The sequence below is a fragment of the Malaya genurostris genome, chromosome 2, assembly GCF_030247185.1.
Source record: "Malaya genurostris strain Urasoe2022 chromosome 2, Malgen_1.1, whole genome shotgun sequence".
NCBI lineage: Eukaryota > Metazoa > Arthropoda > Insecta > Diptera > Culicidae > Malaya > Malaya genurostris.
The window spans coordinates 224,944,121-224,963,631 of NC_080571.1; the positions used below are offsets into that span (position 1 = coordinate 224,944,121).

Genomic DNA, 19,511 nt, shown 5'->3' on the forward strand with positions numbered 1-19,511 from the left:
TAATGTTTTGTGAGATTTTCCCAACTTGAGCGCAACTCGAAAATCTTCAAAACCATGAATGATTGAATTCCAAACTAAATCAGATTCGTTTCACTCTACCATCCTCGGTTAGCGCACAATCTGCTCAGCATGGTACAAACAGGTTTTGGACATGTTTTAAGTAGCTTTGTTTTGACCACTGTTTCGGTTCGCGCATCTTCTAACTAAAAAGTGTGTTTGTATTGACTTCTTCCACTGATCGTTTATTATCTGTCTGCGCATTGGTCGTCGAAATCATTCACTCGCGAGAACGCAGTATAATATGCTTAGTTGGATCTGTAACTAGATTAAATCAACGGATAGTTGTGAATTGAAATGACTGACATCGAAAATGATCGAAGTCGTTGGTTCCAGCAGTTGAGAACGTACATAACCGTCGAACCAGTTGTGATATTCTTCATACTCGGTGTTGTATCGTCCACCGGTTTGAAAGTGTTCGAATACGAAAAAGTAGGTTCTCAATTCTATCGTAATCATGTTTTCCTAGTATGAATGAAACACTTTTTTTTCATATTACAGGCATGTGCTACTAAACTGAACGTTGATCTTCGTATTTGTGAATCTTTCGCCGAACTTGAAGATAACAACATTTGTGAAAACTTGGAGAGTTCAATTAGCACATCAGAATTGTCGTACACCAAAGAAGATTTGCATCATGAAAATTACAACACAAAAAATGATACCCAAAAGCTGGAATTTAATCAAGCGGTTTGTTCCGCCAAAACTGCTGCTACGAATGAGGTAGCTTTCCTGAACTCGTATCGCAGCATCATCAGTAGGTTGATACATCAAACGATACTTTGTTTCAGAACTAAATTCATGGTGTTATGATTTCTTTTTACAGCCGGAATAGTACAAGCAATAGTACTTATCTTTGCAGGAAGCTGGAGTGACCGGGTAGAACTAAGAAAACCATGTCTGCTGATTCCTGTGGCAGCTGATATCATCAGTTTTTGTGGTTAGTAGAAATAGCTTAGAGACCCTAAAACATTTTTGTTTGTTTTGTTATAAGGAATTGTTTACTTATTAAGAAATGGCCGACAATTAAGACGTCATCAACATAATTTTAACAGTCGTTAATCTAAAAAACGGGAGCTAGACGTGCCAAAATTAGTTTGTTTAACCGTTTACTAATAATGACTACCGATTGAAGAAGTTCTAAGGCTAGTTTACTTCGCCGCTATAAGTGACGGTATACAATTTTAACACACTTTACCCTATAATTCTGGAGCCGGAATTCAGATCCGGATGAATTTCAGGGAAGCCGCATGAGACCACAAGACCTTTTATTTGAACCTAAGCCATCGTTGAAAAACGTTAGTAAGATCCATTACACTATACTATATCACTACTATTTGAACCTAAATTTATCAAAACAGGTTCTGGCATCTCCGAAAAACCTAGCGAAATTATTTGACACATACTCACACAGACATTGCTCAACTCGAAGCACTGAGTCGAATGGTGTATAATACAATTTTTACTAGTTGATTTTTTCAAGTGATTGCATAACCTTTCTACATGAAAAAGGAAAAAAAATTTTCCATTATAAATATTGATTGTAGAGATAATAACTTTACTAGGCACTATTTTGATTGAACAAATTAAACGAGTGAAATCCTGCGCTGATGTTACTTTGTATATGAAATTCATACTGCAGAGGGTAATACTTTGAAACCAGTAACATAACATATGCTTTGTGATTGGATTTTGTTTATTACTATTATCATTATTATTATACCGGCTGCAAAAATTTCCTATACATAACTCAAATAACTTCAATCCATTGTGACGCATCCGAAAATCTGCTGCGCATCAGCCACAAACAGTCTATAAGTGTGGCTATAATTTGTCTCAATCTCAGCATCGTGTTCACACGGTAACAGAGCCATTCGTACCTGTGTCGTGATTCTGATTTCTTCAACACGGTTGAAAACTTGTGCTCATGTGTGTTAAGTGCCGATGGATTCGCAGCTTTGGTGTCGGTTTTCGGTTTCTCTACCGCATGTACGAAATCGAATACCGCACACAGCGTGCCTCGTTCGTAGAGGCCGTGTTGTGTTTTCTTCTTCCGTACCAGGGCCTGTATGTTCCTGTGCGCTTTATATGACTGTTTGAAATTGTCGGCATTCATCCCCTTGTAATTCCAGAACCGGATCCGAATAAAAATCAGAGAGAGAGAGCGTCGTATTTAACACAAATTTATTCTCAATAACATGTAAAACTGTGTGATATGCAAACTACATGGCTTGAATTCGAATGAAATAAAAAACCAAAAATCGATATAGTAACAGTGCGACTTGAACCGAGAAACATTAGATCACAAAACACATCGGTTAATCGACTGAACCACAGAAGCATATATCTGCTTGTTGAATAATTGATACATATAAATCCTATACATACATATAAATGCTACTTACAGTCGGAACGTGTAAAATTCTACTCGAGTGGAATATTGCATTATTTGAAAAATTAAATAGTTATGAATTGTATCGTTTGCAGATTTATGCCACCTGTAAAATTCATAATTTTTTTCGGTGTAGTTTTGCGAAAATAGATCAGTCTATCGCTAAGAAAAGTGAGTTCAATTTTGAAGTTATAGTATAGCTGTTTGAAATTTTCAACACTCTTCATTCTGTAGTTCCAGAACCGAAAGTCGGATACGGGGAAAATTTGGGTGTTTTATGTAAAATCATGAGCCTTTCATTTGAGCCAATGTGTATTATAATCGGTCACGCTATCATGGAAAAATGTGAGAAAGTAATTTTAAATTGGAATTTTTACAATAATTACCCAGTAACTCCGGAACCGGAAGTCGGAAATTCAGGAACTTTGTATGAAATAATTAAACCATTCATTCGAATCTAAGTATGTGAACATCGGTTCAGCCATATCTGAGAAAAGTTAGTGCACTTTCATTTTGATTCACACAGATAACTCACCCGAAAATCGTAATTTTATAAAATTTGACAAATATATATAACCCGGGTAAATAGTAAACAAAGATCAAAATAATAACAAATAGCAGTCACGTACCCAGAGGGGGGGCCCGAGGGGCCCTGGCCCCTCCCGAAATCGAAAACATATAATTATTTAGAATGTCTCCGACATGTGTTACAGAAATAACAAGACAGTAAACGTAATGAAACACACCAAAATTAGGTACATTGCTTTTTAATCTTTGGGCCCCTCCCGAAATGAAATCCTGGGTACGGGCCTGAGTCAAATAGCATCATATCTTGGCTTGATGTTTCTGTGCTGTCATAGCGATACTTGATATTTTCTTGATATTTCATTCAAGGAATCAAGATATTGTACAATATCAGATTAGCATCAAAATAAGTTATTATATCTTTTTGTTTTATTGATGAGTTATCTTAATTTTATTGAGTAAATAGTTCCAGTAGTTCTATCTTTCAATAAAATACTATTGAAGAAATTGCATCAGAATCAGATAAGAGGAATACTCATGATATCACTCTATTCTAAATGCTAGGCTATAATATAACTGAAAAATTCGGCTTCTATCAATATTTTGTTCTTGGTTTGATATTACAATGACAGAATTTTATATTTTGTATCTATTTTCTCATGCAGGCTTTGTTATGCTTTTTGATATTTTAACTCTTATTTCAAACTAAATAGTATTAATTTCTACCATTGAGATGTTTGGTTTTAATGACAGAATTTGTTATTGGTTTTCAAATCATTTCTACCCGGGAAAAGTAGAAGCAAAATGCCACATTCCTGAAGTTGCAGATTTTGAAAATACAAATTTATTTTGAATAATCGTGGGGAGTTTCGAACCATTTTGCGGATTGAATCGATGTTATTTTATCGGAGATGTAGTTTCCGATCAATCATGTTTTGTAACGTAACAAGGCACTTTTATGTTAAATTACATACTGGTTCGACATTCCCCACAAGCAATAGCTACAAACTCATTCAAAATAACCAGTCGAAGCTCAGACCATATTTGAACAATTTTCATGTTAGAGCTTAGAATTTAAAACAGATTGTAAGGTTCAGAAATGCTCATAGTAGTACTTATTTGTGAATATTCACAGCCGTTTTCTACCAATTTGAAATCTTAGCTACAAAACATCGTAATTGCGCCATGTCTATATTATGGATGTAGTAAAATAAATCCCACAGCACTTCAAATTTCTAAACATTCTGGAGAGTGTTCATTTCGAAGCATGATTCCTTATTTCTTTAAAAAATCTATATTATCAAAGGTCCTAAATATACAAATAAAAAAAAAATAATATCAACCCGCTCGGCCTTTCGTACCTACCCTTGCTTGACAGTTTGAATAAGGGTTGGTCCTCCCAACAGCTGATATACTTACCTTACCTAACAGCTATAGGCCTGGGGAGTCCTTTGCTGTATCAAGCATACGTTTCCACATAACTGCTCGTCACCAGCCACTCAAGGCACGGATGCTACTGAGATCACCCTCCACTTGATCGATCAACCTTGCTCGCTGCACTCCTCTTCTTCTTGTACCAGTCGGATTAGATTCAAGAACCATTTTCACTGGGATGTCGTCCGACATCCTTATGACATGCCCAGCCCATCGTAGACGTCCGATTTTAGCTGTCCTTCTTCCATCTGCACTCTGCCATAGCTTGTCCTCAGAACCTTTCTTTCGAAAACACTGAGGGCGCGTTGATCCTCTGAAAATGTAGTCCAGGTCTCGTGGCCATAGAGAACAATTTCGTGCGGTGGCGTACTTTTCTCGATCGGAGTGTTTTTCTGAGTCCAAAGTACGCACAATTCCCTGCCAAAATACGTCTATGAATTTCTCTGCTGGTGTCATTATCGGCGATCACCAGTGAGCCTAAATACACGAACTCGTCAACCACCTCGATATCGTCACCGTCTATCAATATTCGTGGTGGGAGGCGTGGTGTTTCTTCTCTAGAGCCTCTTCCTCTCATGTATTTTGTTTTCGACACATTTATGGCCAATCCGATACGCCTAGCTTCAGCTTTTAATCCGATGTAGGTTTCCGTCATCTTCTCAAGATTACGTGTCACAATATCAATATCGTCAACGAAGCCAAAAAATTGTACGGACTTTCGGAAGATCGTGCCACTCGTGTTGATCCTCGCTCTTCGGGACTCGAGAGCATCCCAGATACTCGGACTACGTCACTCTATCCATCGTTGCTTTGACCAATCGCGTCAGTTTATCCGGGAAACCGTATTCGTGCATTATCTGCCATAGCTGTTCTCGATCGATTGTGTCGTATGCTGCTTTGAAGTCAATGAATAGGTGATGCGTGGGTACGTTGTATTCACGACACTTCTGGAGTACTTGTCTTATCGCGAATATGTGATCCGTAGTGGCGCCGTCTCCAGTAAATCCCGCTTGGCACGACCCTACGAATTACTTTGCTATTGGTGATAGACGACGGCAAAGGATTTGAGAGAGTACCTTGTAGGCGGCGTTCAGTAATGTGATTGCGCGGTAATTGCAACAGTCTAGCTTATCGCCGTTTTTGCGGACATACCACTCCATCCATCCATTCCTGCGGTAGAATCTCCTCCTCCCAAATCCTGGAAATCATCCAGTGCAGCGCTCTAGCCAGTGCCTCTCCTCCATGTTTGAGCAGCTCGCCTGGCAACTGGCCTGGCAACTCGCCTGGCAACTGGTCACGTTCGTTCGTGAGAAAGTTACCACTGGTATCTCTGCACATTTCGGCCTGTGGCGTGTAGCCTTTACGTGAGCGGTTCACCTTCTCATAGAACTCCCGTGTGTCATTTGCGCGGTACAGCTGTTCCATCACTTCGCGATCTTGGTCATCCTGGTAGCACTTTTTCTTCCGGAAAACCGTGTTCTGTCAGTTCCGCGCCTGTCTGTATCGTTCCTCGTTCGCTCTAGTGCGGTGTTGCAGCATTCTCGCCCTTGCTGCATTCTTCTCTTCGACCAACTGCTGACATTCGCCGTCAAACCAGTCATTTCCTCGATTCGATAACCTCGTACCTAGAACGGTTGCAGCAGTACTACTCACGGTGAACCTTATGTTCCTTCAGCCGTCTATAAGAGTCGCCGCGCCAAACTGCTCTTCCGCGACATGGTAGAGGTCAGAATCAATATTGGCACTGCGGTAGGTGCGGATATTGATGACGTCGGAGAAGAATCGCCCGTCTATGAGAACATGTTTGATTTGATTTTCCGTATGTTGATCAGGTGATCTCCAGGTGGCTTTGTGAATATCTTTTCGGGGGAAGAAGGTGCTTCGAACTACCGTTCCTCAGTCGGTGTTGAACAGTCGTTCGCACCGCACGCGTATAGCTCTTGGCTCCTGGAATTTTTTTTTCTGGCTACCTAGAGTTTCATTGATTCAAGGCTTCAGTCTTTTTCAAGGCTACCTGAATCACTAACTAAGTGACTAAGTGATACAAAGAGTGATATTAGAGTGACTAAGTGATACAAAGAGTGATATTAGAGTGACTAAGAAATTAATCAGCCTTTTTTAAGGCTAGCTAGGAGTCTAATCGAAGACTAATTTAGCCTAGTTAATTTAATTTAAAATTTCATTAATTTCAAAAATGCCTGCGTCCAACCGGAAAGGCAACAAGCCTAAGGCTAAAAATAATTCAATACGGAATAAATCACAATCCGTTATTCAACATTTTTCTAATAACATTCACGATCTTATAGAATCTGAATGTAAAAATAAAAGACAACGGACGGATTTCCCTACCGTTGATCCTATGCCGTCTAACAATATTTACGAGATTCTTCCTGAATCCGATTGTAGCGACATAGAAGAAAATTCTTCAAAAATTCCCAAAATGGACGCTTGTCGTTCTGGGAAGAAACATCAATCTATGCCACCAGTGACGGTGATGATTTCCGACTTCAAAGCATTCCGTACTGAGCTTTCTACTTTTCTCCCGGAAGTAAAAGTCTCATTTCAAATCGGACGAAGAGGAGAATGTCGAGTCTTGGTGGATGGATTGGAAGATTACGAACGTCTTATTCGATATTTGTCCGAAAAACTTCATAAATTTTATTCATATGATATAAAATCAGACAGACCCTTCAAGGCTGTCTTGAAAGGATTATCAAATGATCAAAGTATTGATGAAATTAAAAATGAACTAAAAGAATTGCTTGGTTTTGCCCCTTCCCAAGTAATACTTATGAAAAAAAGAGCGAATGGTACTTCTAAACCACGCTCTGGAATTTCCCATGAACTTTACCTAATACACTTCAATCGAAGTGATGTAAACAATTTGAAAACTTTAGAAAAAGTACGTTTCATTTCCCACATTAAAATTCATTGGGAACATTATAAACGGCATAATCGTATTGCAAACTTAACGCAATGTCGTCGTTGCCAAGGCTTCGGTCATGGAACCAAAAATTGTCATATGGATATACGGTGTTTGAATTGTGGTAAATCGCATTCGAAAGACGCTTGTCCAATGAATGAAACCACTGATAAATTTTCATGTTCAAATTGCAATGGAAATCATAAATCCAATTATTTGAAATGTCCTGTCAGGGAAAAAATTTTAAACGCTCGTTCGCTTAGACAACAAGTCAAATCAACGACCTTAAATTTACAGAACATACCTGAAAATTCTTCTAAGGCACCTGCCAATTCGTCTTCTAACGAAAACAATTTATTGACAGGTAGATCGACCTCGTCATCATCTTCTTCTAATTTCACTTATGCTGGTATATTAGGTAGAAATCTATCTCCTATTTCTTCTAATGTAAATAATCAAAACACAGGACCGCCTTGCAGTTCTTCTTCTAACGAAAACAATTTATTAATAGGTAGACCGGCCAAATCATCTTCTTCTAATGGCAGTCTACCTACAAATATTCCTTCAATGCCATTCGCTTCTTTAAATGAAGTCGATTTAGGCGATATAACTGAAAATAAAATGATCTACCTACAAGATCAACTTTTTCAAATGATCATCCAAATGAATTCGACTTCATCACTTTTTGAAGCATTTCAAATCGGATGGAAATTTGCAAATAATATTATAATGAATTTAAAATTTAACAGTGATGTTAAATAATTATTTGAATATTTTAAATTGGAATGCTCGATCTTTGAAATCGAGTGAAGATGAATTTTATAATTTTCTCAAAGTTCACAAAATTCATATTGCCATTGTGACAGAAACTTTTCTTAAACCAAATGTAAAATTGAAAAGTAATCCACATTATGTGGTTCATCGATTTGACAGGTTTACTGGAATTGGTGGTGGAGTTGCCATTTTTGTCCAACGGCAAATTAAACATCGAATTTTACCTTCTTTCAATACTAAAGTTATTGAAAGCTTGGGAATCGAAGTTGAAACCATTCATGGAATTTATTTCATCGCTGGAGCATATTTGCCATTCCAATGCACCGGCGAACAATTAAATTTCTTTAAAGGCGATTTGCAAAAACTTACAAGATATCGATCGAAATTTTTCGTAATAGGGGACTTAAATGCTAAGCATGTCCAGTGGAATTGTAGGCAAAATAACAGTAATGGTAAAATACTTCATAATCAACTCTCAGCTGGTTACTTTACAGTTCTTCATCCCAGTAATCCTACTTGTTTCTCTTCCGTGAAAAACCCGTCTACAATTGATCTGGTTCTAACAGATCAAAGTCACATTTGTAGTGAACCGATTACTCATGCTGATTTTGACTCAGATCATCTTCCTGTAACATTCAGACTTTCCAACGAAGCTATAATTAATCCAATTAGTTCTATTTTCAACTATCATAGAGCAAATTGGTTGGATTACAGATCTCACATTGAAAATCATGTGGATCATGAAACTATTTTAGAAAATTCTGCGGATATCGACACAGCAATTGATAATTTGAATCATTATATTATCGAAGCTAGAAATCTTTCAGTTCCCAAAGCTCAAACTAAATTAAATTCTCCTATCATCGATGACAATCTTCAACTGCTCATTTGGTTGAAGAATGTTCGTCGACGACAATATCAACGTTCTCGTGATCCTGCTATGAAAAACATAGTTAAGGATTTACAAAAAGAAATTAAACATAGATTTACTCTTTTGCGAAATGAAAATTTCGCTAAAGAAGTTGAACAAATTAAACCATATTCTAAACCTTTCTGGAAACTTTCTAAGGTTCTTAAGAAACCTCAGAAACCTATTCCTGCTCTCAAGGAAGGAAATCAAATACTTCTTACAAATGGCGAAAAAGCTCAAAAACTTGCTCAGCAGTTCGAGAGTGTCCACAATTTTAATTTGAACGTTGTGAGTCCTATTGAAAATGAAGTCTCACTGAAATATGATCATATTTCAACTCAAGTGTTATCACACGATGACATTATTGAGACGAATTTTGATGAAATTAAATCAATTATTAGAAAACTTAAAAACATGAAGGCTCCTGGTAATGATGGAATTTTTAATATTCTTATTAAAAATCTTCCCGATGTTGCCTTGAGACTCCTGGTTAAAATTTTCAACAAGTGTTTTTCATTAGCTTACTTCCCAAAAAGATGGAAAAACGCTAAAGTAATTCCTATCCTAAAACCTGATAAAAACCCAGCAGAAACATCAAGTTATCGCCCAATTAGCTTACTTTCTTCTATCAGTAAACTTTTTGAAAAAATTATCTTGTTAAGAATGATGACTCATATAAATGAGAATTCAATTTTTTTACCAGAGCAGTTTGGATTTCGTCATGAACATTCAACTACTCATCAACTTGTAAGAGTTACGAACATGATAAAAACAAATAAATCTTCTGGGTTATCCACTGGAGTTGCTCTTCTAGACATAGAAAAAGCATTCGACAGTGTTTGGCACAAAGGTTTAATAGCAAAAATGTCTGATTTCCAGTTTCCTATTTATTTGATCAAAATGATTCAAAATTATTTAACTGATCGTACTCTTCAGGTTAGCTATCAGAATTGTAAATCTGAATTGCTACCCGTACGAGCCGGTGTTCCGCAGGGTTCGAGTGTAGCTCCAATCTTGTATAATATTTTCACTTCTGATCTTCCAAATCTACCCGTTGGTTGTCAGAAATCGCTATTCTGTGACGACACAAGTCTGTTAGCCACAGGTAGAAATCTAAGAGTGATCTGCAGTCGCCTACAAAGAAGTTTAAATATTTTCAGTGATTATCTGTCAAAATGGAAAATTAAACCAAATGCAGCAAAAACGCAATTAATTATCTTTCCTCACAAGCCAAGAGCTTCTTTTCTTAAACCAAACAATAATCACATTCTCAAATTGAATGGCTTGGAATTGACATGGTCTGATCAAGCTAAATACTTAGGTTTAACGTATGACAAAAAACTCACTTTCAAGGATCACATTGAAGGAATCCAGGCAAAGTGTAATAAATATATTAAATGTTTATATCCTCTTATAAACAGAAATTCAAAGCTCTGTCTAAAAAACAAATTGTTAATTTATAAACAAATTTTCAGACCAGCCATGCTTTATGCGGTACCGATTTGGTCAAGTTGTTGTTCCACCAGGAAGAAAACGCTTCAAAGGATTCAGAATAAAATTCTGAAAATGATTCTGAAGCGTCCTCCCTGGTTTAGTACAAATGAGTTACACAGACTCACAAATATAGAACCATTAGATGTAATGTCACATAATATTATAAGCAAATTCCGACAAAAATCGATGCAATCTTCAATTGAATCGATTCGCTCTCTGTATTAGTTAGTAAGTTAGTATATAAGTTCCTTTTCCCCATTACACAATACAAGTAGGTTTAGAATTTTCCCTACACAAAAATCTCAGAATTGCGGAAGCAAATGATGTCTTCATGGTAATAACCAAATCATATATATATATATATAACAGGGCTGAAAAGTCACCACTTGTGGCTGAACACCCAATTTAAATCTTAATAATTTAATTTTAACTCATATTCCAATAAATAGTTATTTAAAAAAAAAAAAAAAAAAAAAAAAAAAAAAAAAAAAAAAAAAAAAAAAAAAAAAAAACTACCGTTCCTCGGGAGGCTGCAAAGTTTACGCATCGTTGACCGTTGTCGTTTGTTACCGCGTGCAGGTTCTCCAGCCCGATCACGGGCCTGTACATTGCCTCCCGGCCTACCTGAGCATTCATGTCGCCGATAACGAGTTTTACATCCCGCCGTGGACAGCTGTCGTAGGTTTGTTCCAGCTGCGCGTAGAATGCTTCCTTCTCGTCATCGGCTCTCGTCTCATGTGGGCAGTGCAAGTTGATGATGCTGTAATTGAAGAAACGGCCCTTGATCTTCAATACGCACATTCTATCACTGATTGGCTGCCATCTTGCTGGCGCATCTTGCCCAACACAACAAATCCCGTTCCTAGAACGTTGGTTGTGCCACAGCTCTGGTAGAAGGTAGCCGCTCAATGCCCACTTTTCCACGCCTTCTGTCCCGCCCAACAAAGTTCCTGCAGTGCTACGACATCGAAGCCGCGGATTTGAAGCTCATCATGCAGCATTCGGTCGTATCGTGGGAAGCCAAGCGATTTGCAGTTCCATGTGCCAAGCTTCCAATCGTAGTCCTTAGTTCGTCGCGTAGGTCTTCGCCGATTATTCCGAGTCGTATTTCTTTCTTGATTGTTCGTAACTTCCTTTTTCCGGGCGGCTTGTTAGGCCTGTAACGTCTTACATCCATACTTCGTCACATATGGCTCACAAAACCTTCAGTTTAAAAACACTCAGTGCAAGTTGGCCATTATCAAGTATTGTCCAGCACTCGTGCTTGTAGAGGACTACCAATCTAATCAGTGTTTTGTATTGAGTTAATTTTGTGTGACAACAGCAGAGTTAGGGACACCTTTTTTCGGCAGTAGCCCAAGTACACGAATCCGTCAACGAATTCTGATTGATCACAACCGATTTCAGTGGTTGGCTGATATTATCTTCTTTTTAACCTTTTTCTTTTCTTTGACAGATTGTCCGATCTGTCTGAACTCAGTTTTTAGTCCGATGTACGTTTCCCTCATGTTCTCAAAGCTAAATGTAATTATTCTAACTTCAGGAAACAAGTGCATCCTTCTTCACTACAAGACTAATGAATCTTGAAAAAAACCACAATTGTTAGCTAATCGTATCCATTTTGAAAATGCTGCATTCGTATAAGGGTAACCAAATATGAATTTTTAACCATTTTTTTTTTCGACCCTACATAAATTGAGTACAATTACTCTCTGACATGTCGCTTGAAACCCTACGCATATTGGAATTTTTTTTATTTCGTTTATTTATACCCGGCTCTAACCTAGTTACAGTCGTTCGCCGGAACATATTGGAAATCAATAAATCATATTTTTTTTGACCACTAATGACTTTGTTTGTTCGACAATGCCAAGATAGGGTCTGAAGTTAACAGCAGCCTTTCAAAAACATTTTCGATGTTCACGATTCTGCTGAATTTTCTAGCATGGTGCGCTCTCTGAAGTTCCGGATACTTTTATTTCGAGTCTCCTGTGCTTCTTCATTATTTTTTTTTTTACTTTTTTATTTATGACTTCTTGTCAGTCAGTAATTTTTACTTTTTTCGGTTTTTAACAATATCAAACTAACTAGAGATTATAAGAAGAGAAAGAATATGAAATAACCATAGCCATAGTACTCAAGGAAGAGCAAGGATGTGAAGAATAAAGTGCGGAAAAGTGAGACGTGACAAGGGTCATTTTAGTAAGCAGAAGGCTTCTCGTATCTAAGCTTTTACCTTCTACCAGAAGAGTCGAACTTAGGCATCTCTCCGAACCGGTTCGGATAGTAAATGGCAAACGACCTTTGCCTTTACTTTCTGACATATCGGAGACTCGGATGACTTGTATGGCTAAGATTTTTACCTATATTATGACCTTTCAGGAACCGCATAGCATATATTTTTATCGATTTGGCATCTAATGAATATTGATATTTGAAACTTGACTATTTTTTGATGAAAAAACAATCATAACTTTTTACTGGTAGCTCATATGAAAAAGCTTGGTTCAGCCCAATTGTGCGCTATAATTAATTCAACAGCTCTTTTGAAGACAACTTTTCCATATAACGTTTCACAAAAAAGTTAGAACAAAAAAGTGATTTTCCAGGAGCCACCCTACTTTTGCTCGGGAAAATTGATGTAACTCGGTCAAATGAAACGCTAGAGAGGTGCCCTTTTTCGTCAAAGTTGCTCAAAATAAAATTTCCTACAACTTTATTGGACTGTACAATCATTTTTGAGTTCAATTAAGAAAGTTAGATTTCAGATTTCAATCTTAATAAGGACCACCCTAGTAACTTTTTTTCATCAAAAGGAACGGCATTTGAATTCAAATAACTTTTGTAAAGACGCGAACTACAAAGAACTACTATTTAATAGTGAAAATATTTTTGTCACGCTAATTTCCCATTTCGGTCAGATTTTGAACATCCACAGCTCAACCAATTCTGAATACATTTCTAAGCATAAACTCGAACAAATAAATCTATATGTTTCAGATAATAGAAATTTCAACTAATAACGAGTAATTTCTAATTTTTCCTGTTTTTTAAACAATCATCATGGTTTCCCCTAACAGAAATGATTGGTATAAATAAGTTAACGGTTTTCATAAGAATTTCGCTCTTCAATGAATGAAAATACCTTCACAAAAAAATGAGAATCAGTATCGAACCGACTTACACTCTGTGCGGTTCGTAATTAGGTGAAGGAGGTTACTGTGCACATCAGCGAGCGAACCTTCTACGGATTTATTTTATGCTTCGTTCGCTTTGCACGAGAGGCAAATGTGTATGTATTTAAGGAAAGCTTTTTCACCAAACAAGCAATATTTCTAGGCAGTTGGTGTAGTGCAATCGGACATCGGTTGAGCTGTAGATGTTCATCATCTGACCACTGCTTGTACGGTTTTATTTTTTCGTATTTTGAATTCGCACCCCAAAATAGAAACTAAAAATAGTTCGCCTAGATACAAAAAAATCTATATGGAGAACAAAAAACTGATGCCTAAATACCAAAACTAATTTCCGCAGTGGTTTTGACAATAGTTGTCCTACGTCAACAGTTCGAGCAGCCTCATAGTACTCTATAGGGCACTGGTCTTACAAGCCAGTTGCGGTATGTTCGAGCCCCGACCTGGAAGGATTCGTAGTGACTGGAATTTAATACCAAGGCTTTGTAGGTGCAATGCAACATGTTCAACATCTGACCACTGCTAGTACGGTTTTATTTTTCGTATTTTGAATTCGCATCTCAAAATAGGAACCAAAAACAGTTCACCTAGATACAAATAAGTCCAAATGGAGCACAATATACTGTTGCCTAAATACCAAAACTAATTTTTGCAATGATTTTGACTGTAGTTGTCACGTCAACAGTTAAAACAATAGTACTGTCTCTTGAAGTTTTTTTTCCATAATGTATGTAAATGATAATTTGTATTTGTAGTGTTTTCAGGTGAGTTCCAAAATTGACCAGACAACGTTTTGTTAGAAAAAAAACCTTCGGCAACGGTCGAAACGTTGGACAGTACTCTTATTGAAATTCGACGTGACGTAACTTCTGTTGGAAAACTCCTCTCATTGGGAAGTATTCACGTAATTCATGAACTCTGGTAGTCGTGGAAAAGGTTCATGCACTTATTTCGGAGGACCCTAGACAATCATTGCGGAAATTGGCGATTGAGCGTTCCTCGCTGTGTTAGAAGAACATTCCCTTGACTCTTCAGAAGCATTATTTTTGGACACAATATCTGGTACTCGAGGAGTTAAAATATTTCTGTCGGCGAATACCGCTCTTCGAATTTTTAGTTAATGACTATTTACTAGATGTCTCTAAATTACAAGAACGCCAATGGCGGAAAATTCAAATTGAAATTTCTCCGGATTTAAACGCCACACCCTGTACATAGAAAAACGCTTAATTTGGTTAGAAAAATAAAAAATCGCCCGTTCTTTTTAGGTTCCAGTGTAGCGTGCCTGGTTAAGAAACAGTACCGTTTTTGTTCTAGAAATTGTTAAACATTATTGAAAAGCGAATGTTTAGGGGATTTTCAAAGAGAGAGAGTTTAATAACTTGGTAACGATACTTAGAAAATCAGCCGAAACGATAAGTCTTTGTCTAAATAACGGCGTTTTGATTTTTCAATCGAATTCCATATGTATTCTTAAGAGAAAAGACTGTCCCAGAAAGTATGGACTCAACCAAAAACCGCTGCCATTTTGCAATGGTTCAGAATCTGTCAATTTTTAAGACTGCGTCCTGGTGTTTACACTCTTCTCTAACCACTTGTGCAGTTGTTTATTCGTTTTCATTAGTTCGTTTCGAAATGCGTGAACTTTCAGCAGAAAAACGTCGAAAAATTGTGTACAAATGGTGCACAGAACGCGGACTGTCACTGAGAAAGATAGAAAAAATAGAAGGAGTAAGTGAAAAAGCCGTGCGAAATGCAATCAGGAAGTTCGGTGAGGATAACACCTTTGAGGATAAACCGAATACGGGTCGAAAACAAGGTCCTGCTAACCCTCAGTTGGATAAACGTATACTAACGGCGTTCGAGCAATAGAAGGATGTTTCAGTTCGGGATGTGGCCAAAAAAGTGGGCACTTCGAAGTCAAATGTTCGTCGTGCTAAAGAACGTTTGAATCTTCGAACCTATAAGAAGCAGAAACAACCAAAACGTAGTCCGAAACAAGAAGCATCGATTAGGCCGAGGGTTCGAAAGCTGTACAATACGATTCTTGCTAGAAATTTGAGCTGCATAATCATGGACGACGGAACCTACGTGAAACTCGATTACAAATCCTTGTCGGGCCAACAATATTATACGGTGCGAGAAGGGCAAGTGTTAAACCAGTCCGAGACATCGATTGAAGTCGAAAAGTTTTGTAAGAAAACTATGGTCTGGCAAGCAATTTGTAGCTGCGGTAAGATTTCGAAACCCTTCATCACCACTGCTTCAATGAACAGCGAAATATACATCAAGGAATGTTTACAAAAACGACTTCTACTCATGATTCGAAGCCACAAGGATCCTGTTGTCTTCTGGCCAGATCTTGCTTCTTGACACTACTCGAAATCAACGGTAGAATGGTATACTACCAAAAATGTAACTTTCGTCCCAAAAGACATGAATCCACCGAATTGCCCACAATTTCGACCAATTGAGGAGTTTTTGACATTAACAAAATCACATCTTAGGAAACATGTCTCGGCAGCCGAAACCATTCAACAGTTCGAAAAAGATTGGAAAAAAGTGTCAAAACTTATCGCCAAGAAGTCTGTACGGAATTTAATGAGGAACGTTCGCAAGAAGGTGCGCCAGCTAGTCTACAATGGCTAAGTAGCAAATGTTGAGAATAATATTCTGTTGATGTAGTCTAATATTATCAGTATATCGAATAAAATTTTAATATCTAACACTTGTGAATTATTTACAGCGAATTCAAAGTGCGTCCATACTTTCTGGGACAGTCACATTTCGTATCACATTTCTCCAATGCGCCTTTGTTCAGAATAAGGTCGGATATTTGGCTCTGATAACAGAAACGGAATTACCATCCTAGTCCTGGTCGTATCGAAAAATGACTGGGCTATCACGAAGAGCAAACTTGCAGCAATGCTGAAAATGTGTACTAAAATGGCATTTATTAGGCTCCATTGAATCCACACGATGAATTCAAACGTACCGCAAACAGTGGTCAAACGAATTTTTACATAGGTAAAATCAAATAAATTATTCATCTTTTCATCAGCTAGGCTGACAGTGATTTTTTTTTATCAGGTATCATTTTAATGATTCATTGTTCGTTTTGTCTCGCTTGGTTAGCCAATTATGAACTATCTATATCAGCTCGGCAATAGCATATGAATGATGTAAAACAAAACAACTAAATGACAGATGGTGATTTGACATAACATTTAAATTAATTGAACGAAGTTCATAAGGGCTTCCTATTCCAGGAACCCGGAAATGGCAGAAATGTTAAATCACTTTTTTTCGATCTCCACAGTTCTCATTATGTGTGCAATTTTTATGCGAGAAATACCGCTAGAAGTTACCGGCATCCTACCAAATCTGATAACATCTTTCGGTGGAGGTGCCCCATTAGCAGTGACAGGAATCTACAGCTACCTGACCGTTTGCACAAACGAGAAAGATCGCACATTCCGATTCGCCTGTGCCGCAGTAGTGATTGCGATTGTACCCATCGTAGCCAACTTTTTCAGCGGATTTCTGTACAAATTGCTAGGTTTTGTCAGTGAGTTTGAGTTCGACAACAGTAAACCGTAATTGACAACTTATCGTATGATTATTTTGCTCTTATTCCAGAACTTTGCATGATGTGTATCTTGTCAGATTTAATAGGATTGCTGTATGGACTGTTCATCCTGAAAGAACCCGTCAAGGTTGTGCCCTCTACGGAAGCTGCAGACGACAGTAAAAACAAAACACACATCCAGCCAGATTCGAACTATTCCAAATCACTGGGTAAACTGTTTGATCTAACATTGATAGTCGATTGCTTTAGAATGGTCACAAGGAAACGCAATTTCAATCTCCGAACCATATTGGTTTTCACACTGGTAGTATATTTCATAAATCACGGCGCTTTCGGTGATTTCGAAACCGCTGCCATTTTGGCGTATTTGAAGTTCAACTGGATTACACATCTCGGCACGTGGATTTCGTACGATTTGCTGACCACTCTGCTGGGTACTTTGCTGGCGATGGGGGTGCTGAGTAAGCGGTACGGTGTTCCTGATTTTCTCATCTGTGTGTTTTCGGTGTGCTTCACTCTGATCGCAAAACCAATTATGGTAAAGTGCATTAAACACATTATGGTTATTAAAATATTCAAAGCGTGCATTCCCTAACCTTTTTACTCCGACATTTGTGGATTTCCTTTCGGCTGTCAGGCGTATGCAGTGAGTGCAGTAAAACCCTACCTGTACTATGTGGCAACGTCGATCGATGTGTTCGAGGGAAGCAAAACGGTGGCCATTCGCAGTATCGTCTCAAAGCTGGTGGAGCAGGACGAAATCGGTAAGTAATTAGCGTGATGAGTAGAGAGCGCAAACAGCACACAAAAAAAACGTTGCAGTCCATTAATCAACTCATTTCATCTCCTTTTCTGGATTGTGAATTCGCATCCCATCATCGCATGGCTTGGCTACTGGCTTACCGTGGATCCGTTATTAGGAAAAATGCTAGCCCTCATGGGAATTGTCGATTCCGCCCAGGTGGTGATATTTCCAACACTCTACAGTGCAGTGTATCTGAAGAGTCAGGCGTTTTTCATTGGCACTGTGTTTCTGGTGAGCGAAGCATTCCTTCTGCTTTCGCTAGGATTTTATCTGTGAGTATGTTTTAGTTCGGACCTCCGTCTCATGATTACGTCCCATTGACAAATTCGTTTCAACTTATAGTTGAGGTGATTGAAAAAAAAACTAACATGATGATCAATTTCTGACAAACTATTTAAACTATATGTACCTCAGTAAATTAGTAAAAGTTCGAAAAACGTCTGTGTATTAGAAGTGTATAAATATTCTCTTTTCTAGGTACCTATACTTGTTATACAAGAGATCTGAAAGATTAAAGACAACCCTCACAAAAGAAGGTGTGGATAACCCTGCAGTAGAAATAACATCATTGTAATTTGTAATTAAGTAATAAATTTACCGTCGTATTTTTCCTGTAAAATTATATCTTACTCTTACTCCTTCAGTCAGGGTCTCTACTGTCGTCTCTATTCTAATCAATTCACGGCTTACCTTACATAGATACATAAATAGTCCAGTCCCGAAATTATCCGGTTAGAATTAGCTAAGCAATTTTTCCAATTGAAATGAAGTTTTTGGTCATTTTGTGAGCATATCATTATCAGCTAAAATAGTGTCACGGCAGCCACTGAAAGTATGGACGCACGTAGTTTTCTGTGAAAATAATACACAAGTGTTGGATATTTAATTTTTTTTAGATACACTGCTAATATTAGACTAGCTGGCGTATCTCTTGGCGAACTTTTTTCATTAGATTCAGCACAGACGAAAGATGTTGATACTTTTTCCAATCCTTTTTAAACTGTTAAATATTTTCGGTTGCTAAGACATGATTCCTAAAATGTGTCAATGTTCAAAAACCTATGATTGCTCGAATTTGCGGGCAAACTTGTAGGGGTTCATATCTTTTGAAACGAAAGTAACATTTTATACTATTCTACCGTTGGTTTTGCAAAATTGCAAGACAAATTATAAAGCCTGCAGACACTAGGATCCTTGTTGTTTCGAATCATAAGTAGAAGCCGTTTTTACCTTTTTTTATAAATATAAAAAATAGGTATAGAATTCGCTCAAACTTTCGAAAAATTTTCTGAGGCCCGGAGGGCCGAATGTTATATACCAATCGATTCAGCTCGACGAACTGAGCAAATGTCCGTGTGTGTGTGTGTATGTGTGTGTGTGTATATGTATGTGTGTTGTCAACTAAGAGGTCGAG

At 37.7% G+C, this 19,511-nt stretch overlaps 1 protein-coding gene across 1 annotated transcript; it reads left to right on the forward strand.

Annotated features, from left to right (window-relative positions):
* The first annotated feature begins 209 nt into the window (after positions 1-209).
* On the forward strand, positions 210-18,671 carry LOC131429137 (uncharacterized). The gene is made up of 8 exons (XM_058593185.1): positions 210-489; positions 559-814; positions 884-997; positions 17,023-17,271; positions 17,343-17,830; positions 17,930-18,056; positions 18,213-18,369; positions 18,575-18,671. Exons 1-8 carry the CDS (start codon positions 355-357, stop codon positions 18,669-18,671), a joined length of 1,623 nt encoding a protein of 540 aa, XP_058449168.1. The 5' UTR covers positions 210-354.
* The last annotated feature ends 840 nt before the right edge of the window (positions 18,672-19,511 follow it).